Source organism: Juglans microcarpa x Juglans regia, chromosome 5S (genome assembly GCF_004785595.1).
Source record: "Juglans microcarpa x Juglans regia isolate MS1-56 chromosome 5S, Jm3101_v1.0, whole genome shotgun sequence".
Lineage (NCBI taxonomy): Eukaryota > Viridiplantae > Streptophyta > Magnoliopsida > Fagales > Juglandaceae > Juglans > Juglans microcarpa x Juglans regia.
In genome coordinates, this window is record NC_054603.1 from 2,016,442 (window position 1) to 2,044,355 (window position 27,914).

Consider the following 27,914-nt stretch of genomic DNA (forward strand, 5'->3'; position numbering starts at 1 on the left):
ATTGAGGTCATGAGAGACTGTAAAACTTGTCAAATATAGTGAATTTGTCTCCAAATACTTATAGATGTAGGTTTTGATGGTGAACTACCTTAATCTATGGCCTTTTCTTATTTATCTTTTATTTCTTACTTATTCTCGTGGGTGAATACATGATCACCGTATCAACACCCACGCCACCATTGTGCGCCGTTCATTCACGTACCAAAAAAACCATCAACAATTATACTTACAGAAATGCTAAATGCCTCGAAGATGTGTCCCGAAGATGTGTCCCGAAATTATTATTATTTTTTTTATTTAGTGATTAAGGAAGTGTTTTTTTAATGATGTTGTAAATTTTTTAAGTTTTTTATAAATGTTTATGATGATTAAAAAAATAAAAAAAAATAAAAAATAAAAAAAATACTTTTTATCTGTTCGGTAGACTTTCGGGCTGCATATCTCGGGAGATATAGGACTGCTCTTATACCTATTTGCCAGAATCGGTAAACTTAAAACCTCAGACTTTAATAAACGAGTTAACTTTGACTACAGATCGGCCTTCAACTTTCTACAACGTCCACAAACTAATTTTGAATAAGATTGGTCAACTAAGTACAACGTCCACCAAGTCTTCAGAGTTCAGAAGCCATCAAGACACAAGGCTTATGACCTTGAGGTTTTTTTTCTCCCATTAATTATATACACACAATTAAACCAAGATGCATGCATTGGCAGTGTTTTTATGGTTTTATTATTCATCATTTATTTTTGACGTGTATATATATATATATATTTGTTATGTAGAATGTTCTTCAAGGTTTTGCTGGCTTTTGCCTTTGGCGCGCCAGCCAAAAGCCAGCGAAACCAATTTGCTAAAAAATAAAGAATAAAAAACTACCAAAAATAATGGCCTTAAGAATTGGAATATATATGATTAGTGATTTACAGCGCATAAAGATAAATAAAATAAAGACCAACGTCCAAGTCTCGGAGTCCTGCCTCTAGTTTTCCGTTTTTTATTTATTTTTCTTTCTTTGTTTTCTGCGTCTCTCATTGTTTCTCTTCTACAATCCCTCTTGAAAAAGAGGGTAATCAGAGAGATACAGAGAGAGAAACATGGAAAGCATAGCAGCATGGCAAGGAGCGACTCTGTGTGGAATCGTGGCATGGATTGTGATGGCTTCACACCTCAATGTAACCCGCAAGCTTAGATCTTTCTTCCAACCATGGGTGGCTCGCCATGTTATCAACGGGACCCCTCTCCTCCTTCAGATCCAGGTTCCAGTTAATTTCTGCTACTAAATATGGAGCCCATATGATCATTCTTGGTGAATTATGTGTACACATATGGTTTCTTTTACAACTTAATTCATTTTTTGGGTCGGTTTTGCAGAAATATGAGCATAGGTTTCTGGATGCTCTGTTCTCTGGGTTGTCCTGTGTCGTGTCTGTGCCCTTTTACACTGCCTTTCTTCCTCTGCTCTTCTGGGTATGTTCTGCCTCTCTATAATGTGGTTACACTTGGAATCTGAGTTGGGTTTTTGTTGTGTTATGGATTTTGGTGCAGTCGTATTTACCAACATTTGAATAATTCAAATTCAGTGATTTTTGGGTAATATTGTAGAGCGGGCATGGCAGATTGGCGAGGCAAATGACCCTTTTGATGGCCTTTTGTGATTATTTAGGGAATTGTGTGAAGGTATCTACTTTTTCGGTCGCCTGGTTATTATAAGCTTTTTGTTAGTTTCTATGTGATTTAGTGCTTATTTGTGAATATACCTATGTGTGGTGTTTAGGATGTGGTATCAGCTCCAAGACCCAGTTCACCACCTGTTAGGAGAATAACTGCCACGAAAGACGAGGAAGATAACGCAATGGAATATGGATTACCCTCTTCTCACACTCTTAACACGGTTTGCTTATCTGGGTACCAGATTTCTGTCTCTCATCTGGTCTTTTTTCCCCCTGTTATATGTAGGTGGTGGTCATCTAGGCAAATTTTGCAGGGCGTTCAGTATGTTCTTTTTTAAGGGAATTTGGGGCATAAGTGTGCATACTATATTAAAGGTCTTGCTCGCTCGCTCATGGGGCATCTAATGTATCTAATGCATGTTCAGAGGCTTACAAATCATGCCTCATGATCAATGGTGCAAGCTTCTTTAATCAGGCCCATGTTCAGTTCGTACTTTTCTAGGCTAATCAACATACTAGCTGTATTCACTTCAACCAATTAGAGCATTGCTTGAAAGATTCATGCATATGTTTAGGAAAGCCGGCTTTATGATTTGTATTTTGTTCAAATGGAGGGCTTTTCCTCACCTTTGAATATTAGAATAACTCTCTTCTGGTCTAACTGTAGTCCTCTTGCACTGGGTTTCCAGATACCTTTTGCACTATCTCTTGTCTTATCCTCAGTATGAAGATCCCTCCATCAAATGTTTTGGGCTTGCCCTAGTTTGCTTGGTTGTGGGCCTTATTGGTTTGGGTAAGTTCGTATCTATTTAGTAAGTTGTTGTTGGAAGCTTTTTTAGTTTCTTGTTGCACAAACTGAAATTTGGTTTACTTGCTAGGAAGAATTTACCTCGGCATGCACAGTTTGGTCGATGTCATTGCTGGTCTCACCATTGGACTGATGATCCTTGCATTCTGGCTTACAGTTCATGAATATGTTGACTTTTTTATAGTCTCAGGACCAAATGGTATGGATATTTCTGTTCTTACATTATTGGTTACACATTTTGCATAGATGTAGACTTTAGAAGAACTTGATTAAGGTAAGAAGTAGCTAGCAGCCTCAGAAGAGGCTTCAAACTTTGCAGTTTTGTAAGAGTAGATATTTTGATGAACTGAAGGTAGAATCTAGTCCTGTTTTAGCTTCATGGATATTTTGGATTTAAAAAGAGATAGGACATGCATTTTCAAATTCAGCAACTTGGCTTTGTATTTTCATTTAGTGTTTGCACTCTACTGTCGCAGTTACGTCATTTTCGGCCGCCCTAGGCCTCTTGTTGCTGTTTGCTTATCCAACCCCTGAGCTTCCAACACCAAGCTTTGAGTACCACGCAGCCTTCAATGGTGTAGCATTTGGAATCGTAAGCAAATCTTCACCCATTTAAGATAGAATTAATGCCATGTTTGGTTTTCAACTTCCTTCTGCTATCACCATAATGAATGTTTCGGCATGTGGATGCAAAAGGAATCGAAGAATCTCTGTTTTCAATATATTGTTTACATTATCGGGATACAACTGGACTAAATTTTGTGTTCTTAATTTTATGGTTCTTCAACATTGAAAGCTAAATAGCAATTTTGTTCAGGTAGCCGGGATCCAGCAAACATACCATCAGTTTCACCATGAAGGAGTTCCACGTATATTTACCTCACAACTCTCAATCCCGACGTTTGTGGGAAGAATGCTGCTTGGGATACCAACGATACTAATTGTGAAGTTCTGTAGCAAGGCTCTCGCAAAACGGATTCTTCCTGTTGTATCCAACACATTGGGCATCCCAATTAAATCAACCAGCTATATCCCAAATCTAAATGGAAATGGGAAAAAATCAGACGAGGTTAAACAATCTGGTTATATCCAAAAGCTGTTCTTTTTCAACCGAACGGCTTTTGATGTTGATACAGGTATAAGGTTCCTCCAATATGCAGGTCTTGCATGGTCGGTGGTGGATCTTGTCCCTTCCCTCTTCTCTCATGTGAGCTTATGATGCTTGGTTTTCTCTGTAAAAATATGATTAGTACGTCACTTGTAAGAATATGTCATACGCTCATTTTGTATATCAACCTTTACTAAGAGAACAATCCATTTTTCCCATCTAAGTATAGTTCATCCTGTAATATGATTTTGCTAATTACTCGTGTTTTTGGTATTAAACCATGAACGTTTGCAGTGGATGAAAATATAAACTCTCCTGTGGGATTTTTTATAAGCTATTATATTTTTAGGTGGTGGTGAAAAATCGACCACCCATTATAACTACATTAGTTTATATCTCTTCTAACATTATCAACAATGCCAATGTTTTATAATGCGGGAAATTTTTTGTCAATAGATCTTTGTTCTCAAACACAAGTACCAATAAAGGTAAAAAAAAAAAAGGACCATACCAATGTCTTATAACTTGCATAAAAAGAAAAAAAAAATGTCAATGTCTTGTCATGGCTTTGTCTTCAGATGGGAACCATACATCCCATTCTTACTATAGCAATTGGATCCGTCTCACCATCCCATTATTACTATACATCCCATTCTTATTACCACTATTTCCATCTTTCTTGTTGAAGATTAATTGGTGGGGAAAACAGAGGAAGCAAACCATCCACCAAACACAATCCCATTCATCCACATCGAGGCCAAAAGAGAAGGGATGGGAGCACACATACGTGGGAAAAAAAAAGGCAATCTCCACATTTCTACTGGAAATAATACATCCCGACTGTCTCAGCTACACTATCTCTACCACTGCCAGCATTGTTTGAAATGTGTGACAAATCAGTGAGCATTTTTTACCAGCCTATTACATATCTTCCTCAGCTCCTGCAACCACCAGAAGTGCATGGCGAGGAAAAATTCATACATTTTAGATCTCCCATACAAAGGTGCACACCTACCTGACAACCATGAGAAGGAAAGCAGAGTAACGAGAATACATGTTCTGCTAGAAGAAATAACTGGTGATTATTTGGAAACGAAGGCAGCTGTTTTTATAGGAAATAATCCGGCGTTCGGCGGGTAACATCTGGTTCTCCTCTTCTAGGAGCTGGCTCAAACTGCAACATGAGACACACCTTTTCAAGTAAACGGTATGTACACAAGATGCGCACAGGCACCAACTATCTACATCAACACTAGTATGTCGAATACATCACGTGTGAATTAAAAATGTGTGTGAGAGAGATAAGAGACCTGGATGAACGTGTGGCTCTTGCAATCATCAACTTCCAAGATTGAAGCCATGTTCCCACAGCGATAACAATAATTGGGTGCACTAAATATAGTCACCACCTTTTGTTCCTGTCCCAACACAAATAATTTTAACATTGAAATATTTCACCCCATAATTCTAAACAAGCAAGCTAAAAGTAAAATTTCATATTCTGTGAGGATGACAAGTACATGGGCCCAGTTAAATCCATCCATAACCAATTGATGAGCTCTAGCAATCAACTTTAAGTTGTTTGTGTTGTTGAATTGATCAGATATATCCTGCAAAAAGAAAAAAAAGGTGAGCTCAGAGATAATAGAGGAGACCACACAATGAACAATTAAAACTCCAAAAGTGTGCATTTCTAATAGGGTACACCCCTCAATCATATTGTGGCAATCGGTTAGAAGATGTTGAAGACACCTGGCAGGCAATCACATGTTGAAGTTACCTGGCCAAAAGTATATCCAGCACCACGAGGTGAAATACCCCATCCACACCGGTCATCTGGGTCAGACCATAACAAATCACACATGGGTCCTTCATGAGGAACCTCTTGAACACGATCAAAGTTCCTGATGCTATCTAGGGTTTCAATTGAAGGAGACAGTCCACCATGCAGACAAAAAATTTCTGACTCAACCTAAAAGAGAGAATAGGATGTAAACATTGATGATTAGCAACAAAAAATTAAAATCCCACTACCATCACTTCCCCTTCAGTAATTTGGCAAGCCACACTGGAGATTTTTTTTTTTAATCAGTGAGCACAACAATTATTATAGTAATAACAAAGCCAGGAATCAGCCAAAGAATCGGGAAAACCCTATCTTCTCTCCCGAGCTCATTGAGAGGTATCTCTCTCCACATTTACTCTTTCCTATCACATTTGTATTACTTGCAAGCATTGATAGTGAGCACCAATTGGAAAAAGTATACTGACCAAAGCAGTCAACGGGAAATAATCAAAAAGGTCTGTGAAGATCTTCCACACGTTAGCATTGCCATACCTGTGAATTATCATCAAGAAGAAAAATAGAAAGAAAAAAGAAAAAATCATATACATATACATATATATATATATATACGCATTTATTTCTGCATAAGTTGACATTAGTGTGTCAACCACCAATGTGAATCTAATTGACTCCTAAAGTATATACCAATATCATATAACCTTGTTTTCTACCTTTAATACCCACCAGGTGCATCCCTAACTTAACAATCAGAAAAAAAAATAATCACCTAGCCTTTCCTTTTTCTTTTTTGTCCAAGATTTCCGTCATTCATAAAAATGTCCATGATTTCTACTCAGTTGTCATGAAAAATTATATTTTCTCGTCATCATGCCTCGATAAGTTGGAAACCCACATGTCCATCAATTTGAAAATCTTCGAAAGCTGAGTTCTCCAGCAGGAATACTTAGAATAGTATTCTTACTTAACTTTACTTTTACATATTAAAAAAAAAAAAGGTATTCTTACCAACATAGGTTTTTTTTTTATAATCACCAACATCAGTAGGTAGATGAAATGCATTATCTATTCACCAGGTTCAAAAACTATATTAGGACTATCTAAAATATAGTATTAAAGGGAAAATGAAAAATATTGTCATGTAAAAGGTAATATAAATTACTATAAGTATGACCTCCTAAACCAAGGTAATGTATAGATAACTCACTTCCGCAGGCATTCATCATAAAATCCATAAACCTGAGTAATCTGCCAAAGGGAAAAACAAAAAAGATAAATAAATTATTAGCTCAAAGTATTACAGATACATTACTTTTTCTGAAACCAACATGTAATCTTTGTAATGAAACCATCATCATCACTTGTGCTGCAATCAACATAAAAGCCTTGTCATCATTATAAACAAAAAAAATCATAAAAATTAGATTGCAAATTTATACCTGACGACTTTCATGGTTCCCTCTAAGAATAGTAATCCGCTGAGGGTGACGCACTTTCAGGGCCACCAAGAGCTGCATGAATTAACTAATTAGCATAACCAATAATGCAAATGTAGGCCCAAATAAAATATTCAATCATACTAAACAAGCTGGTAAATTTACAGACTACTCCCCAATCTTCCCCCCCCCCCCCCCCCGGGGAAAAAAAAAACAAAAGCAAAACAAAAATAAAGCCAACAAACCAAACCAGAAACAGAAAAAATGAAAAATAAAAAACAAAAATAAAACTAAAGACCAATTATATCAATTATGGCGACGTAATTCCTGAGTTAAGTTGCAAAATTACAATTTACATCCCAAGTTGAAGTGTTTCCAAAGTTGCCGGAGGGGTTCAAGAATGATAAACAAAGAGCAGCTACCTTGTAAATCAAACTTCCAAGTTACAGAAAAATCTTAATACCTCTACAAAACCTATCACTTGAACAGGCTATCAAATACTGCGTAGTCCTTACGGAAATGTTATGCAGTAGTTAATATATGTAGTATGCATATTGGGAGCAGTATAGTAAATATAGATGAACCCTAGTATATACATGATAAAACTTCAAAGGACATTCTTGTTCTCAAACAAGGTTAAATCTGATCAGAAGGGTTATCACTTGGAGTAATTCCCCCTAGACACAGAATGTGATCCAGAGCATATATAGCATTCCGTACCCATGCAACAACACCCCCCCCCCCCCCCCCCCCCCCCCCCCCCGGGGGAGAAAAAAAAAAGAGCACAACAAAAAATCAACAACTAGAATGTACCCATCTCATTAAGAAAAATACAAGCATATCATGGCCGACTGGTGCTTTGTACCTGTCATGTTGTAGACAAACATAGAAACTGTCTAAAATCTAGAACAAACATAATGATACTGATACTTGAAGCCATTTCAAATGGTTTTTTTTTTTTCATCTAGAAAAGGGAAAATGCAGTTTCTTGATACAAATTTCACATACCGTCACGGTTTCGACAGAATAATACCCTCGATCTACATAATCCCCCATGAAGAGGTAATTGGTGTCTGGACACTGTCAATGAAAAAAAAAAAAGCCAAATAATTTAGATATAAATTTAATAAGATAATTTTGTCATTTAGATCTAAACTTAATAAGAAGAAACATACATTAAGAAATGAGGAACCAATGAAATGTTTTCTTTCATAAAGAATTTCATGAGTATGAGATGATGGAAACAAAACTAAGTTAAAGCTGCATTGACCTGGCACTAATTATGAAAGCAGTTTCTAATTGAATTAAGTTAAATAGACCAATTCACATTTAACAAAAAGAACATGATTGAAGAACCCTTTTCACGAAAGCAAATGAGACATACAGTAGTTATCAATCATCAAAGTTTGCTTCAAGGAAAAAGAGGTCAATAGAATGAGCAGAATAATCACAGTGAACTGAATTTTAAACCAACAATGCAGTGAAATAAAGAACAGCTCCCTGACTAGTGGCAATTTACTCCACAAAACCTTTGGGGCACTTCAATCTTCAAAAGCATTTCTTTGACAGGTCTCAATTAGTTAATTTAGACATTCCCCAGCTGAAACACAGGAGTTGAATTTGAATACAAAAAGTATGTCATGGTTAGGACTGATACCTTCCCTCCAATTCGAAATAGTTCGGCAAGATCATGAAACTGCCCATGAATATCACCACAAATTGTTACGGGGCTTTTCACAGGCTGTGAGACAGGAACGATATAAAAATAAATTAATATTTTCCTTTTTAAGACAATAAATTTGAAAATCCAAAAATATACTCGATAAGAGAAATATATATATATGATCAATAGCAGCAAATAATCATATTTGACTTGGATTTTGAAAACAAACTGATACTGTCCATGAGATAATTTCCTTGGAAAGAGAGTTTGGTTCTCAAAATCAGTCTAAAAGGCGCTGCAAGCTGGGTTATTATTTCTCTCTCTTTCTAGCGGCATAAATATATCCATTGAAGATAAAGTGAAGGGTAAGCAGTTGCACCTGGACATTACTTTCTTCCATTAATATCTCCCTAGCCTTCTCGCATAACGCTCTGACCTACAACAAAACCAGATATTATCATATCACTAACATTTAACTACAATTTGAAAACTTCTAATTCATAATTTTTTTTCTCCTCGGCATCTAAACAGATCCTAAACTCACTTAATTTTTCATAAATGCCTAAACAAATAATGGAACCTGTTGCTCCGAGAGTGGCTTGCACTCCATGAGCTGTGCGATCTGCTCATCGAGGTCGTTGCTCGATTCCGACGGTAAGGAATCCAAGCCCATCTTGCTCCTGTACCGTATCCAAATTAGCGATAACCCCAACCCTAGAATTGAGGTTTTCTCGTGTCCTTGCTCGGGCAACCGAGTCGAAACGGGACAGCGCGTGGAGGAGGGACTCGAACGCGTAGCAATTGCATTTATATACCATACAGCTTTTGCCTCTCTCTTTTTTTTAACCAAAATATAATCTAAAATAATTTATAATTAATCATCTTTTTTATTTATACAATATTTAATATATTTATAAATAGTAAAAAATAATTTAAGTTAAGATATTTAAAAAAATAAATAAAAATATTATAAAGTCACAAAATTATATTGAATATAATTTTTATTTTAAATTTTAAGAAAGTAAAATTATTTTTTATATTTTATTTGAGAGTTTGTAAAAATTACAATAATGAGATAATTAATAGATAAAAAAATTAAAAAATTTGAAATTAAAAAATATGTCATATTTAAATGATATTTAAAAATAAAATTTATAAAAATACTCGATAAAAATTATATTATCAAATGGATCTTAAAAAATAAATTAATTCAGTGAGGCCTCCACAATTACCTTAAAACAACAGATATTATAAAGGGGAAAAAAATGGAAAAACCATACCCAATATTTGGTCTAGTCCCATGGTTGGCCGCTGTAATAGCAATTGTTGGCACAATGTAATAAATGAAGTGCTTTAAATCGTCTATTGCGAGAGGTTTTCGTAATAATAACGCGAGTATTGATAGTAATTGTGTCAAGACGTTAGTCGAAAGATATTTATTATGCATTAATTATTATTATTTTTTTAATAAATAAAGTATTTATAGATAAATTAACAAATATAAAATACAAGTTCATAGAAATCTTCTACAGTCTTTCCAAAACCAACACACATAAAATGGGTGATCAGAGCTAAAAAATTAACTCTCACCTAATTCTTACAAAGAAATATTGTTTGGTGACTGTTTTTAAATAGTCTGATAAATAGACATTAATCATTATTTACTTTCACATCTTAATTTATAATTTGTTTATAGGGTATAATGATATTTTTCATAATATATAAGAGTGTTTTTATAGAATGGGTGTGGAATGATTAATAATGACTAACGAAAAAAAAAAATTCTAATTGAAAACTTTCAATCCATTTCTAGAAAGTTTCAGGTGGGCAAAAGGGGTTCTACAAGAGTTTAGATGTTTTTGCGAAGAGGTGGGAGGATTGTGGTTACTACCCTACTCTTATCAATCTACTATATATATATATTTTTTTTTGTATTTGATTTTTTTTAATTTTTAATTTTATTAATAATTAAGGAAGTGAGTTTTAATAAAGTTATATATTTTTTTAATTTTTTCTTAGTGATTAAAGATGTTAAAAAAATACTTAAAAGAAAATGATAAAAAAATAAAAAAATTTGAAATGTACTTAGGTAGCATAGGGATAGTAATAAGGTAGTAACATTATCACTATCCGGGAGGATTTTATTTCGACTCTTATCTAATTTTCATTACATCATTAGGCATTGTTTGGATTTAGAACAATTTATTTCATCTCATTTAATCATTACAATTTTTCAAAACTTTTAAATAAAATATAATAAAAAATTTAACTTTTTCAAAACTCAAAACAAAAATTATATTAAAAGTTTATATTTTAACAATATTTTATTCTACTTTCAAATCTTTTCTTATCTCATCTTAATTCAATTCACTATCTAAACTTTTCCTAAACGTTTTATTCATCAGTCGTTACAAAATAATTTATTATTTTCAACAAATTCTCTTATTTTTATTTTATTACGTTGATCTATCATTGCCCATAACTTTTAATTTGTCATATATTAGAGAAATGAAAATGTTAATATGTCGCCTAAATTTACTTCCTCATTTAGACTATTAATATATTTAAGTTTTTTTATTTAATAATTAAAAAAACAATTTTTAATATATTGATACATATATTTTTAAATATATTTAAAAAAAAAGTGTGCATGCGTGCGTGTGTTTAAATCTTCATATAAAATATAATAAATAATTTATTTTTTTTAAATTTTAATTTATTTTTTTTAAATTTTAAAATAATAATAATACTAAAAATAATATTTTAACCTCCCAGACAAAACACAAAATTCTCGTTCACTCCCAAACCTTAATGTACATGGAAAAAGCTAACGTGGTTCGGCACGTGAAGAAAACTTAGAAAAGAAGTTCGAAACTCTCATCGAACTTCTTTGCTAAGTTTCTAGTTTTATACAAAGTGGAATCAGATCGATACTTTCGCTCCATGTCTGCTCGTCTTCCTGAACAAGCTGGGATTTCCAAGTTTCATTCTCCGATCCAGATTCGCCAAATCACTGCCCTTCATTCTCTATACTCGTTACGCTATTTTCGTTTCCGCTCTTCTTTACCTCACACTGTTTTGCTGTGTCTCGAAGCTAGGTATAGAGCTCGTTGTCTTTTTCTTCTTCTTCTTTTTTTCTCTCGTGCTGTCAGCCCTTCGATGTCTGTGTATTTTATAATTCGATGTTCAGCTGCGTGCTCATTATTATTACTTAAAAATCCGATTTTGTCACTGCCTTTGTCGAATCTGTGTGTTTGCTCGTAATTTATGTTATATTGATGGCATTCCAGCAAGTCTCTAATTTGATATGTTTGCTTGGCTGATTGGGATTTCTAACCTTCGTCATATCGTTGTTCTAATTTTCGACGAATCTTGAGTTTGAAACTGTTTTTATCACTACTCTTTCGTATGAGTTTTAACCCTATCTGATTCTTCATCCTGAGAGTTTGTTTTGTTATATAATTTTGTTTCCGTTGTTAGTAAGGGGAAAGAGCTATACATTTTGCAATTATGAGAACTTCGTGGGCAGATTCTGTAGATAACTCTGCATCTGAGAATGCACCCACTGCTGCTTCTGATAGTAGTGGCTTAACACGCCCTACCCGATCAACATATGTTCCACCGCATCTCCGTATTAGGCAACCTCCTTCAACAGATCCCCCTGATCCATTACACTCTGTTCCTTCATCAGCCAATGGCCGGGTTCGCTTTGGTGGACCCACAACTGGATTGTGCTGGGCTGGAGGTTCTAGGCCTGACTTGGGGCGTGCGGCACATAATGGTTCTGGTGGTGGTCGAGGGCGTAGTGGTTGGAGTAGTAGGAATGGAGGGTGGGACCGAGGGAGGGAGCACGAGGCGAACCCCTTTGTTGATGATGACAATGCAGAGCAAGCGATTAGCGAACAAGAAAATACGGGTATTAACTTTGAGGCTTATGATGACATTCCGGTGGAGACAAGTGGGGGCAATGTGCCACCCCCTGTGAATACTTTTGCAGAGATTGACTTGGGGGATGCATTAAATCAAAATATTGGGAGGTGCAAATATGTGAAACCGACACCCGTTCAGCGTTATTCTATACCAATTTCTCTTGCAGGACGGGACTTAATGGCTTGTGCTCAGACTGGGTCAGGGAAGACTGCTGCCTTTTGCTTTCCAATTATCAGCGGAATCATGCGGGAGCAGTATGTTCAGAGACCACGTGGAGCACGGACCGCATACCCTCTTGCTCTAATTCTTTCGCCTACTAGGGAGTTATCATGCCAGGTCAGATTCTCATGTATACTGCTATATCATACTTGATGTGCACCCTGAGAGCTTTGCAAATAATCTATTTATGTATTTTATTTTTCTGATTTTTGTTTCCATTTTGATTGAATTGTAGATACATGATGAGGCGAAAAAGTTTTCCTATCAAACTGGTGTCAAGGTGGTTGTTGCTTATGGAGGAGCACCAATCAACCAACAGGTTTTCATTATATTGACAATCTTTTTGGTTTTCTGATTCCTTGGCCTCTTTGTTTGCATTTATTATACTATTTGGTTTATTATCTTCCTAAGTTAACGTATCAAAAAAATTATCTTCTTAAGTTATCAACGTCTTGACATCTATATTTGGGAGGGCTGCAGATAATCTTATGTGGACTTGCTTATTTGTGCATGTTATTTAACTGATTTCTTTTTTCTTTTATCCTGATGGAAGTAGGCTCGCAATAGAGAGTTGCTTTTCCTATTTGGATTAACATAATACCATAGGACTTGTTGCTTTTCCTATATCTCAGAATTTCTTTATTTTGGATTTGACTGGTGCAGAGTGCAGCTGTTTAAGTATTTGAATCTGTTTAAGTTCCATACACCTTGCCTTTGAAATAATATCTCCACCATCCTGGCGAGTAAAATGCCAGTGGCTGTTCTTTTTTCGGCAGATAATGCTCATGAGGTTTGGATTCATGGGAATGGTTAAGATTTTGTGGGGGTAATATTTAAAGACGTTTACTGTTAAAATGTCAAATTATTTACCAAAATTAATATGTTTATTTTTATTCATAAAAAGAACTGTCAAGTTATGTCATATAAATGTTGACTGGTTCTTTAGGGATGTTTTTTTTTTTGTCGGGTGGGGGCGGTTTGAAAGGGGGGAGGGGGAGATGGAGTGGGGAACACTGAGGAGTTTGATTTGGTTTCACCATGAAGGGTCATAGCTAACATGTTAGTTGTACTCATAATACTTCTCATTTTCAGCTTGGTTGACCTTTTAGTGAATATCTACTGTCTAATTTTGTTGTATTGATAATTAATGACGTGTTTTGCGGGCAGTGGCGGGATCTTGAGAGAGGAGTCGATATCCTTGTGGCAACCCCGGGACGATTGGTTGATTTGCTTGAGAGAGCAAAAGTCTCATTGCAGATGATCAGATATTTAGCTCTTGATGAAGCAGATCGGATGCTGGATATGGGTTTTGAGCCTCAAATCCGAAAGATAGTGGAACAAATGGACATGCCTCCACAAGGTGTGAGACAGACAATGCTGTTTAGCGCCACCTTCCCTAAAGAGATACAGGCAAGTCTTAATTGTCGTGTTTAAGTGGTTTCTTGAGTTGCTCAATAGCATCATGCATTTTATGTTATCAATCGTTGGGTCATGGTGCTTTTTTTTTTTGTTAGAAGAAGAATAAGAAGTCATACCCTTTGAGTCTTCACATATCGGTGTGTATTATACCTATCAAAAAAACGTATTGATGTGTGCATTTGTGCATGTGTGTGAACTTGGAATTTGTAATGAAGGGTACTTGAGTGGTCAGTATGTGATATAGGGTTTTCTTTTGATATCCTAATGGAATAGGATTTTTTTGGTGCCCCATTTGTACCTCAATAATTCTCTTGTTCCTTTTCTTTATTGTCACTGGAACATATAAAAAAAATGTAGGTGGTACTTTGTGCTTAATTTCTTGCAATAGGAAATTCTTTATATATTGCAGTAGGAAGAGTCAATCTCTTCTAGATAGTTATTTTACATGCACTGTTTATTGGATCACCATTTTTAATACGCAACAAGGCTAACAATAAAAACTTTGCTGAAAAGAATCACCTCAAATTGCATCTATCTGATAGCAATCTTGTGATTTTGATTTGGCATGCAGAGATTGGCATCTGATTTCCTTTCAAATTACATATTTTTGGCTGTTGGAAGGGTTGGTTCAAGTACCGATTTGATTGTTCAAAGAGTTGAATTTGTTCATGAGTCTGACAAGAGAAGCCATCTCATGGATCTTATTCATGCTCAGAAAGAAAGTGGAATGCAGGGAAAGGTAACATGAGATATGCTCGCATTCTTCAATTTGGACTTGCCAATGAAGTTCCTTTCTGTTTTATTTGATGGTTTTATTTATATTTAGCACACTATTTTCATAATCACTTGTCTTTTGAATTTGCAGCAATCTTTAACTTTAGTTTTTGTGGAGACAAAGAAGGGAGCCGACTCATTGGAGCATTGGTTGTATGCTAATGGTTTTCCTGCAACTACCATTCATGGTGACAGAACACAACAGGTGAACTTTACTCTTTGCTGTCGCCTTGACGATAATACGAAAGTTATCTTCAGTTTTTAAATGTAGTTATTTCCTTTGGACCTGTGATTAGTGTTGACCATTTCATCGGCAGCTGTAGTTTTGACATTATCATTGTAATATCACAGCCTTATCGTTTATGGTTTTGTTTGCAGGAAAGAGAAAAGGCATTGAGATCGTTCAAGAGTGGAAAGACACCAATTTTAGTGGCAACAGATATAGCGGCACGTGGTCTGGATATTCCCCATGTAGCGCATGTGGTCAACTTTGATCTCCCCAATGATATTGATGATTACGTTCACCGGATAGGACGGACAGGGCGGGCTGGCAAAACAGGATTAGCAACGGCCTTCTTTAATGAGGGTAATTCATCACTGGCAAGGCCACTGGCTGATCTAATGCAAGAAGCAAATCAAGAAGTACCTGCCTGGCTTATACGATATGCATCAAGGACTAGGACTTCTCATGGTGGTGGTGGCAGCAGAAATCGGCGGTCTTGGGGAGGCCGATTTGGTGGCCGTGATTTTAGGAGGGAGAATTCATTTAATCGAGCTATGGACTACCATGGTGGAGCAAAAGGTAGCGGTAGATATGGGTTTTCTGGTGGTTATGGTGGCGGTTATGGTCCAGGTGTGACCGGTGCTTGGGATTAGTCTGAATTTGTCTCTTATGTTTTCTGTTAATATATATATTTGACGGGTGTATAGCGTATTAGTCGATGGCCTTCTGAAGGGGTGGATGTGTTCCCAAAGATAGGCGTAGGTACGGACACATCTGCCATTTTAGTTAGCTATACTAGTTCCTGGGCATTGTAGGACAAGCATGATGCTAATGCCCGTAAAGCAGCAATTATCGAAAAATATTTATTTTCTGAAGTATTCAGGTTTTCTAAATAGTTGATTCATTTTTTGTGCCTGACCCAGAAAATTGAAGAGAGAAAAATTTGGATTAGTTAGCCAAGATAGGGCAGCGGGTAGCTAGAGAATAAATTTGTGTTTAAGAAATTATATTCATTGCTGCCCCGTCAAAAGACTCGAATCAGGTTTTTTCGCTATAAATGTCTGAAGGACCGCGAATTAAAAAGATGAGGAAAGAAATGGATTCCACGGCCCCTTCCTTTCCTGATTATAAATCAAAGAGTAAGGTATGTGCCTTAAATCGCAACTCGAGTAGAATTCTAAACCGACCATCCAAATTACTAAATTTAACAGAAATTCGATAATTTTGTCATATTATATTTTTAAACAAAGAAAGAACGAATAAAGAAAATGAAACGAAGGTCACGACGGTGGAATAACAAGTCAACCTTAAGCTTCTATGTCCCATATTTATGCCTCAATGCTTATTGTCTTTCTTTGTACCTTTTCTTTAAAAAAGCAAAGAGAAAGAAAATTCACATTTATAATAATAAAAAGGCAACTGTAATTAAACCTACGGAAACATGGGGAACCCAAAGACAAAAGGAGGGCATAACTTAACGAGAGGAGTTGATAAGTTATTTTGAGCCGGCGAAAAATTCTAATGAAATTTCTATTAGTAAGGAAAAAGAAAAAGAAAAAGGTAATTGAGTACGGGAAAATTGTAATTTTTTTTTTTCTATAAGACAGGTTAAGATGATACAAAGGAGATCATAGAAAGGATCCCACAAGGAGATACCTGAGTAAGACATGGACATATGATCTACAATTCTAACAATAGCTTTTGTCTTTATCCAACAACTTCTTTGGGCGTCTCCATTCCTGACCTACAACCATTGAGGTTGATGTTAACACAATAACCACATTAGATAGACCATGTACAGCAACACATTTATGAATTCAGTGCCAGCAATCTGGCCAAGAATGTTTGGTGTTTCTTCCTAAATGATTCGCCCTGGACCTTAATCATTTGTGAGTACGCAATGTTTTGAACCTTTGCAACAGGAATCTACCGTGCACATCATTTGTGTATTAGAGCCAAAACAATCTTCGACCTTCTCACCACAAACTAGAGGTTCAACATTTGCAAGTTGATTTGCCTCATAGAACTAGAAAGAATTCTTCTCTCTAAGTAGATATAGTAATTTGCACTTGGTAATCAGTTTCTTTCCTAAAGTTATCTTTGTCATTATGATAAGCAAAATTTATGCCCTGAAGTTATGGGATATATAAAATACAGAAGTATCAACTAAAACAATTGTGTTCAGAAAAGTTTTCCAGGCATTCTGAAAACTTTTGAGCAATATGTGATCATGGTTTCTCTTTCTTCCCCAATAAGTAGTCTAAGTTCAGGAGATATATTCTTCAAGTAGAAACAACGGGAGGTGATTTTCCATGTGGGTAGATCAGTAAATGTCTTTTCATTGCCTGCATCTTCCTTATAAGACTACTCCATTGTAGTGGGAAGCAAGTTTTGTTCTACATCTGATCTTATCCAAACAGCAACAATGTTTTCTTGGTTTCCCTCAGACAGACCAGACTCAAAGGCTTGACAAAGTGACAAATAATCAGATGCTAGGGATCACTAATAGAGAAAAGAGTATAATTCATCAGAGCCTGCTCACTTGTGCTTTTTAGGTCGAATAAAATTTTTATTGTTAATAAAATAAAACAAAGATTATGTACATGAATTATCAATACAAATACTAACAACGATAAAATCCGTGTATTAAGAGCATATCAACCAGCTTACAAAAAAAAAATCTTGCAAGCAAATGAGCAAACAAATGAATTAGATTATATATGTATAACAATTACTTACCCTGAAGTGTCAACGTCTACCTCTATGCATGCAGCGAAATTCAGCTAAGAGTGCAATATGATCCGACGACCACTCTGGAGAAGGAAGCGCAGTGTCCTTCCTCAAGCTCTCCTCATCCAAGAGCTCCAATAAAGATTCTACCGTCAAAGAGTCCGCTGAAGCCACAACCCAGATATCTTAACATTTAAATGCGATTTAAAAAAAAAAAATCATAAATTAACAGATTAAAAAAATTTGTTGCACAATTTCACCTGTGTAGAATATATAATCTAGTGTGCCAATAAAATCTCTAGTGCAATTTGTAAATAAGGGTTCATTTGTTGTGGGGTCCAATCTCCTTTTCTGCTGTCCCAAACTAAGACCAACCCCCATTCTTGCAAAGGACGAGTAAGCACTCACCTGAAAATGCACATCAATTACACCCAGCATCAGCCTTAAACCAGAAAGAATAACCTCCTCCCCATTCTTTTTTCCCACCTTTTTCATTTTAACCAGGAGTCTAGTGAGTAGAAAAAGGTTCATCAACAATAAGTATGGATCGGAAACCATGTACAAGAAGAAAACATGTGTTACCAGTGGCAACTGATGCACCAACTTGCTGTTTGGACGCAAGATACCAAGAGGATCTGCTGCCAAGTCTGGATGTAACGGATCCACCTTCCCCATAGCAAGAAGTGAATGAGGAGCACTGCAACAAAATACAGCACTACCTCGTTGCATAAACCAATACTTGTGATATATTACTTAAAAGTCCTACATCAGCTGGAGCATATCTGCTTAGCAAAATAAGTAAAAAGAAATAAACGAAAATAATATCATATCAATAGACAGACCTTCCAGGAGCTGAATTAAAGTCCCCACAAACCAGCATTGGAATGTCGGCACTGGCAGCTATTTTCTCCAATCCTTTCAGAAGAGTATGAACCTAAGTTGACAAACAAGCAGTCAGCAAAATTAATATGGGTTTTGATGACTGAAACAAGTATAAGGCTTACATATAAATACCAACTAAAAAAAATATTACCTGCCACAGCTTTACATCCTTTAAATCTTGGTGAACATTTACATGTGTATTTGCCTGTAGCCAAAAGGACAAAAAAATTGTGGTTAGAATATACCATGACAAGCCAGTGCAAGGGCAAGCAGGAGTATTGAAAAAGACAAGGAATCATATCTCGATTCTCAGCCTTCACATAATGACCTATTCAATAAAATGAGAAAGAAGCCACAACAGTGCATGTATAAGGGAATGACTCGATACATTAATGACAACTGAGAAAGACCAATACTTGGGCCTGGACTGAAGCTGGCTCATGGCCACTCCTCAACATCCAACCACTGCTCACAGAAAGCAGCTTGCCTGATCGCACACAAAGCAGGAGGCCATACCCATATGCAAATAGCACAAAAAAGGGTTCCATGTCTAATAATTTTAGTATAGAGTAAGTGGGGAAGGATGAAAGGAAAAGGAAGGGGGGGGGAGGGGGAAGGGGGAGAGAGAGAGGGAAAGAGAGAGAGAGAGAGAGAGAGAATTAACAAAAATAAAAATTCCTACCACACAAAGAAGCTGGCGTTTTCCAGGATTATCAACTCCCTGATTACTGAATTTTGCTTCCAAAACCATTATCAGAGCAACATTATCCTATATATATAAATAAATAAAAACTCACATGAGCATTTATCAGGCCAACATAAACTGCACAACATCTGGGGACAAGACCCAGGAAAAATATAAATTACACTGACCACCTTAAACAACCGGTTTAAAGCAGTTTTCTTCTGAGCACTTGGCAATTGACTATCAGTCCAAGACTGTGCAGCCTTATTAAATTCAACCTGCACACGAGCAGAAACTTCAATAAAATGACAAAGAACCATGGAGTGCTACAATTAAAGCAAGAAAGTTCCTCGCCTCATATTTTTTAACATGTGAAAATCTGTCTCTCCGGAAAAATGTTGCACACCCGTCAATTGTATTGGTATTTCCAATGTAAACCTGCAACAAGATCAATAATATAAAGAGCTTCAGAAGCTAACCAAAAGGAACAAATTTATATATATATATATATGTATGTATGTGTATATATATATATATGTAAAAGAAGCAAGAAGTTTTCAAACAACCTCATTCGTTTTTCTCTTATATAAACCAAGATAGCCATGTTTATCCAGTTCTGGAGCAAAAAACTCCTCGTAGTGATCACTTTGAACCTGGAAGGAAGAATGAATACATTATTAGGTCATACTAAGGCATGATCCACATTAGGTTTTTGAATTTCAAATTCAATCCAAAAACCTTTTAAACACCAAAAAAAAACATTTATTCTCAAATAAGTGTTTCACCAATCATTTGCCTAAGATTTTGTTAAAAAAACACAAAAATCAAAACAACTTTCACAAAACCTTGCAAGAATTTTATCCAAACTTTTTTTTAAATTCAACATATCTAATTTCACAAACCCCAATTTACTTCTTGATTACCTATAAAAAAAACTTTCACAAACCCAATACAAATACATCTCAAAATTTTTTTACCTAAACAAGCTCTCACCCACCCACTTTCACAAAATTCAATACAAAACAAATCTGAATTTTTTTTTAAAGAAATCTCTTTCACTAACCAAACATGCCCTTTTCTCAAATTATAAGTTTTCAAAGGAAATTTCCAATCCAAGTTCTGCCGCATCATGATTATTAATTCAGAAGAACACTGTAACAGAGCATAGGAGGATCATGTCTTCCTATTGCATGCAGCATTGATAATTTAGAAGAACACAGTAACAACAGCAAACGAATTACTCATAAAAAATAACAGATATAAAAGGAAGCAAATGAATCCCCTTCAAAACATGCATGTCACTTCAAAAATACCAAATAGATCCCACATTTATAGATTTAATTAAAGGAAACCAAAACTAGTATCTCAGCTTCAGCATTAGCAAAAAACTTTCAAAACCTAAGGGTCATTTGGGTCTTTAAAAATGGTCAGATGCATAAATAAGCAACTCAAGATTTTGTAGCTAAAAGTGAAAAACGGAGATCTAAAATCACATTTCAAAATGCCGAATACTAGTAATTTCAGCTTCCTTACACCTCCATTGAGTACAACAGCTTCCCTAAAAAAAATACTTTAACCTGAAATTTGCAAACTTTCTACCACGGCACCACTGGTCAAACCCAAATATTTCTCACCATACAATGACTGAAATTCGGCTTGCATACCTCCTGAAGACAAACAATATCTGCACGGTAGCCAACTATTTCTCTTAATAAATTTTGTCTGCGGTACGGCCAGGAAAGAGCCCAAGAGGGGCAGTAACTGTATATATCATTTGTAGCATAAGCATCAGACAAAATGTTGTACGAGAGCACAGTAAAAGTTCCAGAGGACGAAACACGGCCATCTGAATCTAGATGCCCCATCAGATCAGCTCCATTCACAGGGATTAAACCACGTGGACTAGGCGAGGGAGCTGGAATTACACGGGAGGTTAATATAGTGTGGGCATGCCCCACAGGAAGTTTTGTTTCAGCATCTACTACAACACATTCAAACTTAAGAACATGGCCAATATCATCAGCTGTTGGTGTATATCTTTTATTGCATCCAACCTCTAACCAAGTTTCACCACCACTCCTCTGTGTAACAGCAGCAGGATACAAAGGTGCTGAACCATTAGTCAAGCTAGGAGTTGATGCAGAACCAGATAAGCTAGCAGCAGATCCTGAACTATTGAAGCGCCCAAACAACTCTTCCTCTTCATTTCCATTTTCATTTACAGCACTTGCAACACGGTCATGTAAAACACGATGATGTTGCCATGCATTTGAGAAGCACTTAGGAGAGCAATGATAACTTTTGGCAACAGGAATTTTGGCCTTAACACAACCGAGGCACTGCAGTGTGGCTTGCTCAGATGGATGTATGCTACAGACAGCAACTTTTTTATCACTTTGTATACGATACCTGCAAACAAGCCCAAAATTGGTGTCAATAATTACAGCCTGAACTCTGGGTTGCAAACCATTAGGTGAACCAGAAAATGTAATATATCAGGCAAAAAAAGAAATATCCGTATCAACAATATCTTGCAAGGCAACATCTAACTCTGATAGATGACATTGGTGTGAAAGATTGTTACTATTGCTATTCTTATTGTAGTTGTTATTTTTTATAAGTATTATTATCATTATTTGATAGGAGTATTATTTTTTAAGTGGGGCTAGGATGAGTTATGCCTAGGAGGGTAGTTGACCTTTTTACCAGTTGGAAAGGTCTACACAGCAACCCAGCAATTGCCATATTATGGAATTTTTTTTATTGGCAGCGGGTGTCCCGGAATAGTGTCCCGATTAATCCTAGGGGTGCAGAGGCCCTCAGCAAGGAGTTTCCCGCAAGTGTACCTCGGGTAATTCAGGGGAAAAATCCCCCAGTCCCTAGAGATTTTGTTTGCACCCAAGGGGTTCCCATATGTCTACTGTGGTTCATCTAGAGGGAAAATCATGATTGAAACTTTGAATACAAGGAACGCTCATTGGATGAACTTAGACATTTCTTCTTTGATACAGTAATGTCATGGGCAATTGCTATAAATCTCGTAACGCCCCAATGGAAGGCCCAAATCATATGATCTATACTCTAAAAGGACTAGTCAATGATACAATTAGAGCTCCATTGGAACCTTATAAAGAGCAAGAACTTCTCCTTCCCGAGCAATATGAGATCTCATATACCACCTAGCCTTATTCTTATCATATGGGATATCACACATCTAAACGAACTCAGTTTTCATGACTTTCTCGTATCTATTTCTAGTTATTGACTAGGTGTTTTCCCTTTTATACGTCCTATGTACTTGGGATAAGTCTATTTTCATTTCTATTAATAAATTTTCTTTTACCCATTAAAAAAAAAAAATTCTTATAAATACTTTTTTATAAGATAAAATTTTATTGAATCAAGCAAATAGGTGTTACCCAAGTATTTGATAAAAGTATTCTTGCTAGTTATTATTACCTTTTCAGATTAAGATCTCTTTCTGGTTACTTGTTATAACTTTCTTATCAAGATCTCTACAAACCCAAGGCATCCGTATGGAGCCAGCATCAAGTATGGGCATAGCAGTGGTTGGAGTTGCTTACTTGTGACTGCAGGTGGATCAACTCTTAATCGTCGCACCCCAGGCCTCTCCGTACCAAATCTCCATTGCTATTGTCAAGCTTGGACATACATAACACTAACTGGCTCCCTAGATCTTCTGCCCCCTTTTTTGGGCAAGCACTTTCTTTTGATAAGAAAATATATTTTCTAAGTTTGACTGCCTTATTCAACACGCTAGCTTCATGCATTCCTTTTTCCTCTTTAAACGAGAAGCCTCCAAAAGTATGAATTAACTAAGAAAGTATCTAAATCTCCCCTCCCAAGAACCTAACTAATAGCAAAATTAAAAAATATGAATTAACCATGCATGAGAAAAACACACCTATGCTCTTTCCCTGGACAATTTTATTGCACTACAACTGCATACTCCATTAAACAAAAAAGCGAACCATGAAATATATAAACTAACTCCGATCTGTTGCAATACTAACAATAGCATTGTCATTAATTTTAAATTTAGGAATCAAATGTCTTTGAATGCATGATCTTTCTATAAGTGCGGAACACATGATCCAACACATGGATCACAAGGTACAGTTGCATATTTGGCGTACCTCTTGGTCCATCCAAAAAAATACACTTCAGAAAATTAGCTTCTCATAAATAAGTCAAATCAATCACTTGAGAGAAGCTTAAATACCACTTTCATCGCATTGATCCCAAAGAAGGTGGGAAGGTAGGGGCTAATGAGGTTAAGGAGTTTCTACCCATTAGCGTAGTGCGTAGTGAATGGGGTTTATAAGATCACATCCAAAGTGCTTGCAAATTGACTAAGTGAGGTAGTGGGGAAAATCATCACCAAACCACAAAATGCCTTTGTTAAAGGTAGGCAAATTCTAGACACGTTTCTTATTGCTAATGAATATTTGGACAGTAGATTGAAGGTTGACATAGCAGGGATCATTTGCAAGTTTGACATGGAGAAAGCGTATGATCACGTTAATGGGACTTTCTCCTCTACCTTCTTGGGAGGTGCAATTTTGGTGAGAGGTGGCGATCGTGGATCCATTGGTGCATATCTATGGTGAAATTCTCTGTGTTGATAAATGGTAGCCCAATTGGTTTCTTCCATAGCTCACAAAGCCTACGACAAGACGACCCGTTGTCACCTTTGATGTTTGTCTTTGTGATGGAGGGTTTAAGCAGGACGATATCGGCTTTGGTTAATAATGACTTTGTGGATGGCTTTTCGATTGGAATCCCAAATAGGGGAATCATTAAAATATCTCATTTGTTGTTTGCAGATGACACTTTGAAGCAGTATCCAGGTTGAAAGTGAACTTAAATAAATCAGAGATGGTTCCAATTGGAGATGTCCCTAATATACGGCAGCTGGCTAGCACGTTGGGCTGTTAGATAGCCTCCCTTCCTTTAAAGTACCTAGGACTTCTGTTGGGGGTGGCTGCGAGAGCATCCACTTTATGGGAGACAATGATTGAGAAGATAGAGAAGAAACTAGTGAGATGGAAGAGAATGTACTTATCGAAAGGTGGCAGGATTAACTTGATCAAGAGTACACTTTCTAGCTTGCCAACTTATTTTTTATCACTTTTCCCCATACCTGCAAGTATGGCATACCGAATTGAGAAACTCCAACGTAACTTCTTGTGGGGTGGTTTGGGGGAGGAGTTCAAATTCCATCTAGTGAAGTGAGAGATGGTATGTCGTCCTATCTCCTACGATGGTTTGGGTACTAGAAATGTGAGATTTTTAATCAGGTGCTACTCGGAAAATGGTTGTGAAGAAATAATAAGGAACCAGAAGCCCTATGGAAGGTGGTGATTGAGCACAAATATGGAGGCATATGGGAGGATGGAGTTCTAAAGGAGTTAGAGGAGCCTATGGAGTGGGGTTATGGAAAAACATTAAAAGACGATGGGGGGTCTTTACTCGACATACTCAACTCCAGTTGCGTGAGGGTTCCAGGATTAAATTATGGAATGATATATGGTGTGGTGATACTTCCCTACAAGATTCATTTCCTTCACTGTTCCAAATTGCTAGAGCTAAAGACGTTGCAATGGTTGATGTCATGGGGTTATTGAGAGGGAAGATCCATTGGGATATCAGTTTTAGTAGAGCAGCACAAGATTGAGAGACGAGCAGTTTTGCTGATTTTTACAGCCTTTTGTACTTCATTAAACTGAGCAATCAACGAGAAGATGGCTTGTGGTGGTCACCCGTCGGGAAAGGTGTATTTTCGGTTTGCTCTTTTTATAACGCTCTCACTCAAGAGCCCAACATTAAGTTTCCTTGGAGAAAACTTTGGAGACACAAGGTGCCCTCCAAAGCTGCATTCTTCTTATGGACAGCATCTTTGGGCAAGATCCTCGCAACCGATAGCTCGAGGAAAATGAGGGTTATCATAACAGATTGGTGTTGCATGTGTAGGGGAGGGAGCGAGTCAGTGGACCATCTCCTACTACATTGTGAGACAACAAGGGTTTTGTGGAATATCGGTAGAGTAGAGCTAGCTTGGGTTATGCTGAAGATTGTAATGGCAATGCTGGCCAGCTGGACAAATATAAGAGGCATGCAGTAGATTAAAGCGGTTTGAAAGATGATTCCTATATGCATCATGTGGTGTTTGTGGTAGGAGCGCAATGCGTGGACGTTTGAAGACAGAGAGATCGCTAGAGGAACTTATAGCTTTATTTTACAATACTCTCCTGAGCCATTGTTGTTGATTTCAACAGCATGGACCTACATGACTTTCTTGTCTCTTTTGCGCCTTCTTAATTAGGGCATATAGTTGTTCTTGTATTTGTATCAGGCTTTACCTAATTCTTTGATCAATAAAATTTGTTTACTTATCAAAAAAAAAAAAAATTAGCAAGATCTTAAAAAATGAATATATTATATCTAATTGCACTATCAAATAGAAAAGCAACAACTAGGAAAAAAAACCACATTCAAATTATAATAAAGTTCCAACTCTAAATTTGTGTAACTTTTTTTTTATCGGTAGCTCTACATTTGTGTAACTAAAACTAACATAGAAGAGTAACCTTTAATTCATGCAGACATAATTGAAGCCCACGAAGATTGAAGACTAATGTCGATACAAGCTTGTAAATAACAAAAATTATCCAATTATAAGCACCAAAAATCACACGCAATAAAGTTCGTCTTTAACAGAGCCTGTACAGAAATGTCCAACAACCACCCAGATTCAAATTCACCTAGCAGTAGAAACAAAAAACCAAAATTCAACAATAGCAAAAGATGGTGGGGCTTTGTTTCACTTACCACATGTACCTCAAGAAGTGGCCTTCGAGTGGAGCAAAATCGAACACATCGTCGGTGGCGACGGTCTTGTCAGGACGGCGAAGGAGCACGTAGGGCGTTAGCTCGCAGCCTACAATGGGGATATCAGAAGGGAGGTGCACACGCAGCACACTTAGCATGCTTTTTCTCTTCCTTCCGTTTTTTTTGCTTTTTTTTTTTTTTTTTTTTTTTTTCCACTGAGTAATCTTTGCAGCTCTATAACCCTTTTAACGGCAATCGAACTGAGTGGGACCCACAAGGACAGAGACAGAAGAAACAAGTCCGGAAGCTTCCTCGGGAAGACCACGCGTGCGGAGGAGGACGGAAACCTGGCGGATCCGCCATTTACTTGACGCGAATACCCGCCAGCCTTGACGGACCACAAAGCGAACCCTAAAATATCATGGAATTCAACGAAAGCCGCCACGGATCTTGCACGAAGAGTGAGGTATTTCAGGTCAGACAGAGGGATATAAATGGTCAGGTTTCGAAAAGCGATTGAAGAGGATCGATTGAGAAGAGAGGGATTGAAGATTCTAGGGAGGAAGCGATCGATAATTAGGGTTTTACGGAGGTAGTGAGAACAGTCAATTACGTGATCGACCGTGCTGCAGTGAGAGCGAGCCAAATACAAACGGACGGTTTCTATTAAAAATGATAGGGCCTCGGTTTCTCTCTCTATTGTTATGTTTTTAGCCCGTTTGTGTTCCCCTTTGCTATATGTTCATGCTTTTTGTTTTTAAAATGAAAAAATCTTTATCTCAGCCAACTGTTGGTTGTAGCCGCAACACACTTGATATGTGGATCGGATTCACTAAACACACTGGACCGGATTCACTTACACGCACGCTCGCAGGCTCTCAGCCCTCACACATAGATGAAATCGTCTCTTCTCTCAGCCCTAATTCTTGTTCGAGAGTTCTCATTTCGCACCTCCTTCGTCGTATTCGATCTCAGCACAATCAAGCCAAGCAACAAACCACCGAAAAAGAAATCTAGTTGTAAACAAAGTATCATAAATCTGTATGTCTTTGGGCGAGAGAGACAGCTTCTACAACAAAGATCTTGATCAAATTGTCCTCCTTATCTTAACACTCCGTTTTCCATCAGATTTCTATTTTCATATCAGATTGGGAAAACAATTCCCAGCTCACAATATGTTTGTTTCCCCAAAATTTGACAGCAGAAAAAAAGCTTCCAAGCTTTATAAATAAACATAGAAACTCCAGAGGTTGATGCTCCCTTTTTTTATTCAAACAAACACCCACTTTTCCTCTTCCAACTACCGGCCAAAACCCATAATCGAAGTAGTTCTAATTGTTCAATTTTTTTTAATATAATTTTTTTTCATTATTATTCTCATATATGGCACTGGAGAAAGGATAAACAAAGCCTTCAAAGGAATCCAAGCCTTCGGCTGAAACAAAGATGGCACAAGGAACTCCTACCACTGCTCCCACCCCTTCATGATTCACGCCCAAAGGTATTCTCTTTTTTTTTTTTTTTTTTTTCTGGGGTACCTCTCTGGTCATTGAGAAAATTGGGAGAAGAAAAGAAAAAAATTTGGAACGTTTCAGTTTTTTTTTTTTTTTCACCAGGCAAGGGCGTTGTAATGTGAGTGTTTGGTATTCAGGCTTCAGATTTCTTATGTATTGATTACAGAGAGAATGTAGTAGTAGGACGTGGGTA

General features: G+C 36.7%; 4 protein-coding genes across 6 annotated transcripts; 2 read left to right on the plus strand and 2 right to left on the minus strand.

Moving 5' to 3' along the window:
• Positions 1-948: 948 nt before the first annotated feature.
• On the plus strand, positions 949-3,808 carry LOC121268118 (lipid phosphate phosphatase delta-like). The gene is made up of 8 exons (XM_041172246.1): positions 949-1,260; positions 1,376-1,471; positions 1,607-1,681; positions 1,779-1,909; positions 2,364-2,467; positions 2,553-2,681; positions 2,959-3,074; positions 3,300-3,808. The coding sequence occupies exons 1-8, from the start codon at positions 1,099-1,101 to the stop codon at positions 3,699-3,701; spliced, it is 1,215 nt and encodes a 404-aa protein (XP_041028180.1). The 5' UTR covers positions 949-1,098; the 3' UTR covers positions 3,702-3,808.
• A 572-nt stretch (positions 3,809-4,380) lies between these two features.
• LOC121268119 (serine/threonine-protein phosphatase PP2A-4 catalytic subunit) lies at positions 4,381-9,286 on the minus strand. Of its 2 annotated transcripts, XR_005941115.1 has the most exons (12): positions 9,074-9,286; positions 8,873-8,929; positions 8,488-8,571; positions 7,839-7,910; positions 6,834-6,905; positions 6,602-6,642; positions 5,862-5,928; positions 5,371-5,562; positions 5,111-5,200; positions 4,901-5,008; positions 4,645-4,764; positions 4,381-4,531 (listed from the first exon to the last, which is right to left on the minus strand). XR_005941115.1 is itself a non-coding variant. In XM_041172247.1 (11 exons), exons 1-11 carry the CDS (start codon positions 9,164-9,166, stop codon positions 4,699-4,701), a joined length of 942 nt encoding a protein of 313 aa, XP_041028181.1. In that variant the 5' UTR covers positions 9,167-9,286; the 3' UTR covers positions 4,381-4,698. The 2 variants fall into 2 exon arrangements, 1 of the variants encoding a protein (XP_041028181.1); XM_041172247.1 differs by having other exon boundaries at positions 4,381-4,764.
• A 2,069-nt stretch (positions 9,287-11,355) lies between these two features.
• LOC121268117 (DEAD-box ATP-dependent RNA helicase 37-like) lies at positions 11,356-15,930 on the plus strand. The gene is made up of 7 exons (XM_041172245.1): positions 11,356-11,591; positions 11,974-12,759; positions 12,878-12,961; positions 13,810-14,052; positions 14,633-14,800; positions 14,927-15,040; positions 15,214-15,930. The coding sequence occupies exons 2-7, from the start codon at positions 12,004-12,006 to the stop codon at positions 15,709-15,711; spliced, it is 1,863 nt and encodes a 620-aa protein (XP_041028179.1). The 5' UTR covers positions 11,356-11,591; positions 11,974-12,003; the 3' UTR covers positions 15,712-15,930.
• A 626-nt stretch (positions 15,931-16,556) lies between these two features.
• LOC121267987 (carbon catabolite repressor protein 4 homolog 1-like) lies at positions 16,557-26,927 on the minus strand. 2 transcript variants are annotated; one of them, XM_041172083.1, is made up of 12 exons: positions 26,208-26,927; positions 21,020-21,764; positions 19,922-20,008; positions 19,710-19,793; positions 19,547-19,633; positions 19,353-19,439; positions 18,822-18,875; positions 18,631-18,722; positions 18,371-18,485; positions 18,049-18,196; positions 17,798-17,952; positions 16,557-16,797 (listed from the first exon to the last, which is right to left on the minus strand). In XM_041172083.1, the coding sequence occupies exons 1-11, from the start codon at positions 26,363-26,365 to the stop codon at positions 17,807-17,809; spliced, it is 1,803 nt and encodes a 600-aa protein (XP_041028017.1). In that variant the 5' UTR covers positions 26,366-26,927; the 3' UTR covers positions 16,557-16,797; positions 17,798-17,806. The 2 variants fall into 2 exon arrangements, with proteins under 2 accessions (XP_041028017.1, XP_041028016.1); XM_041172082.1 differs by having other exon boundaries at positions 16,557-16,802.
• Positions 26,928-27,914: the final 987 nt, after the last annotated feature.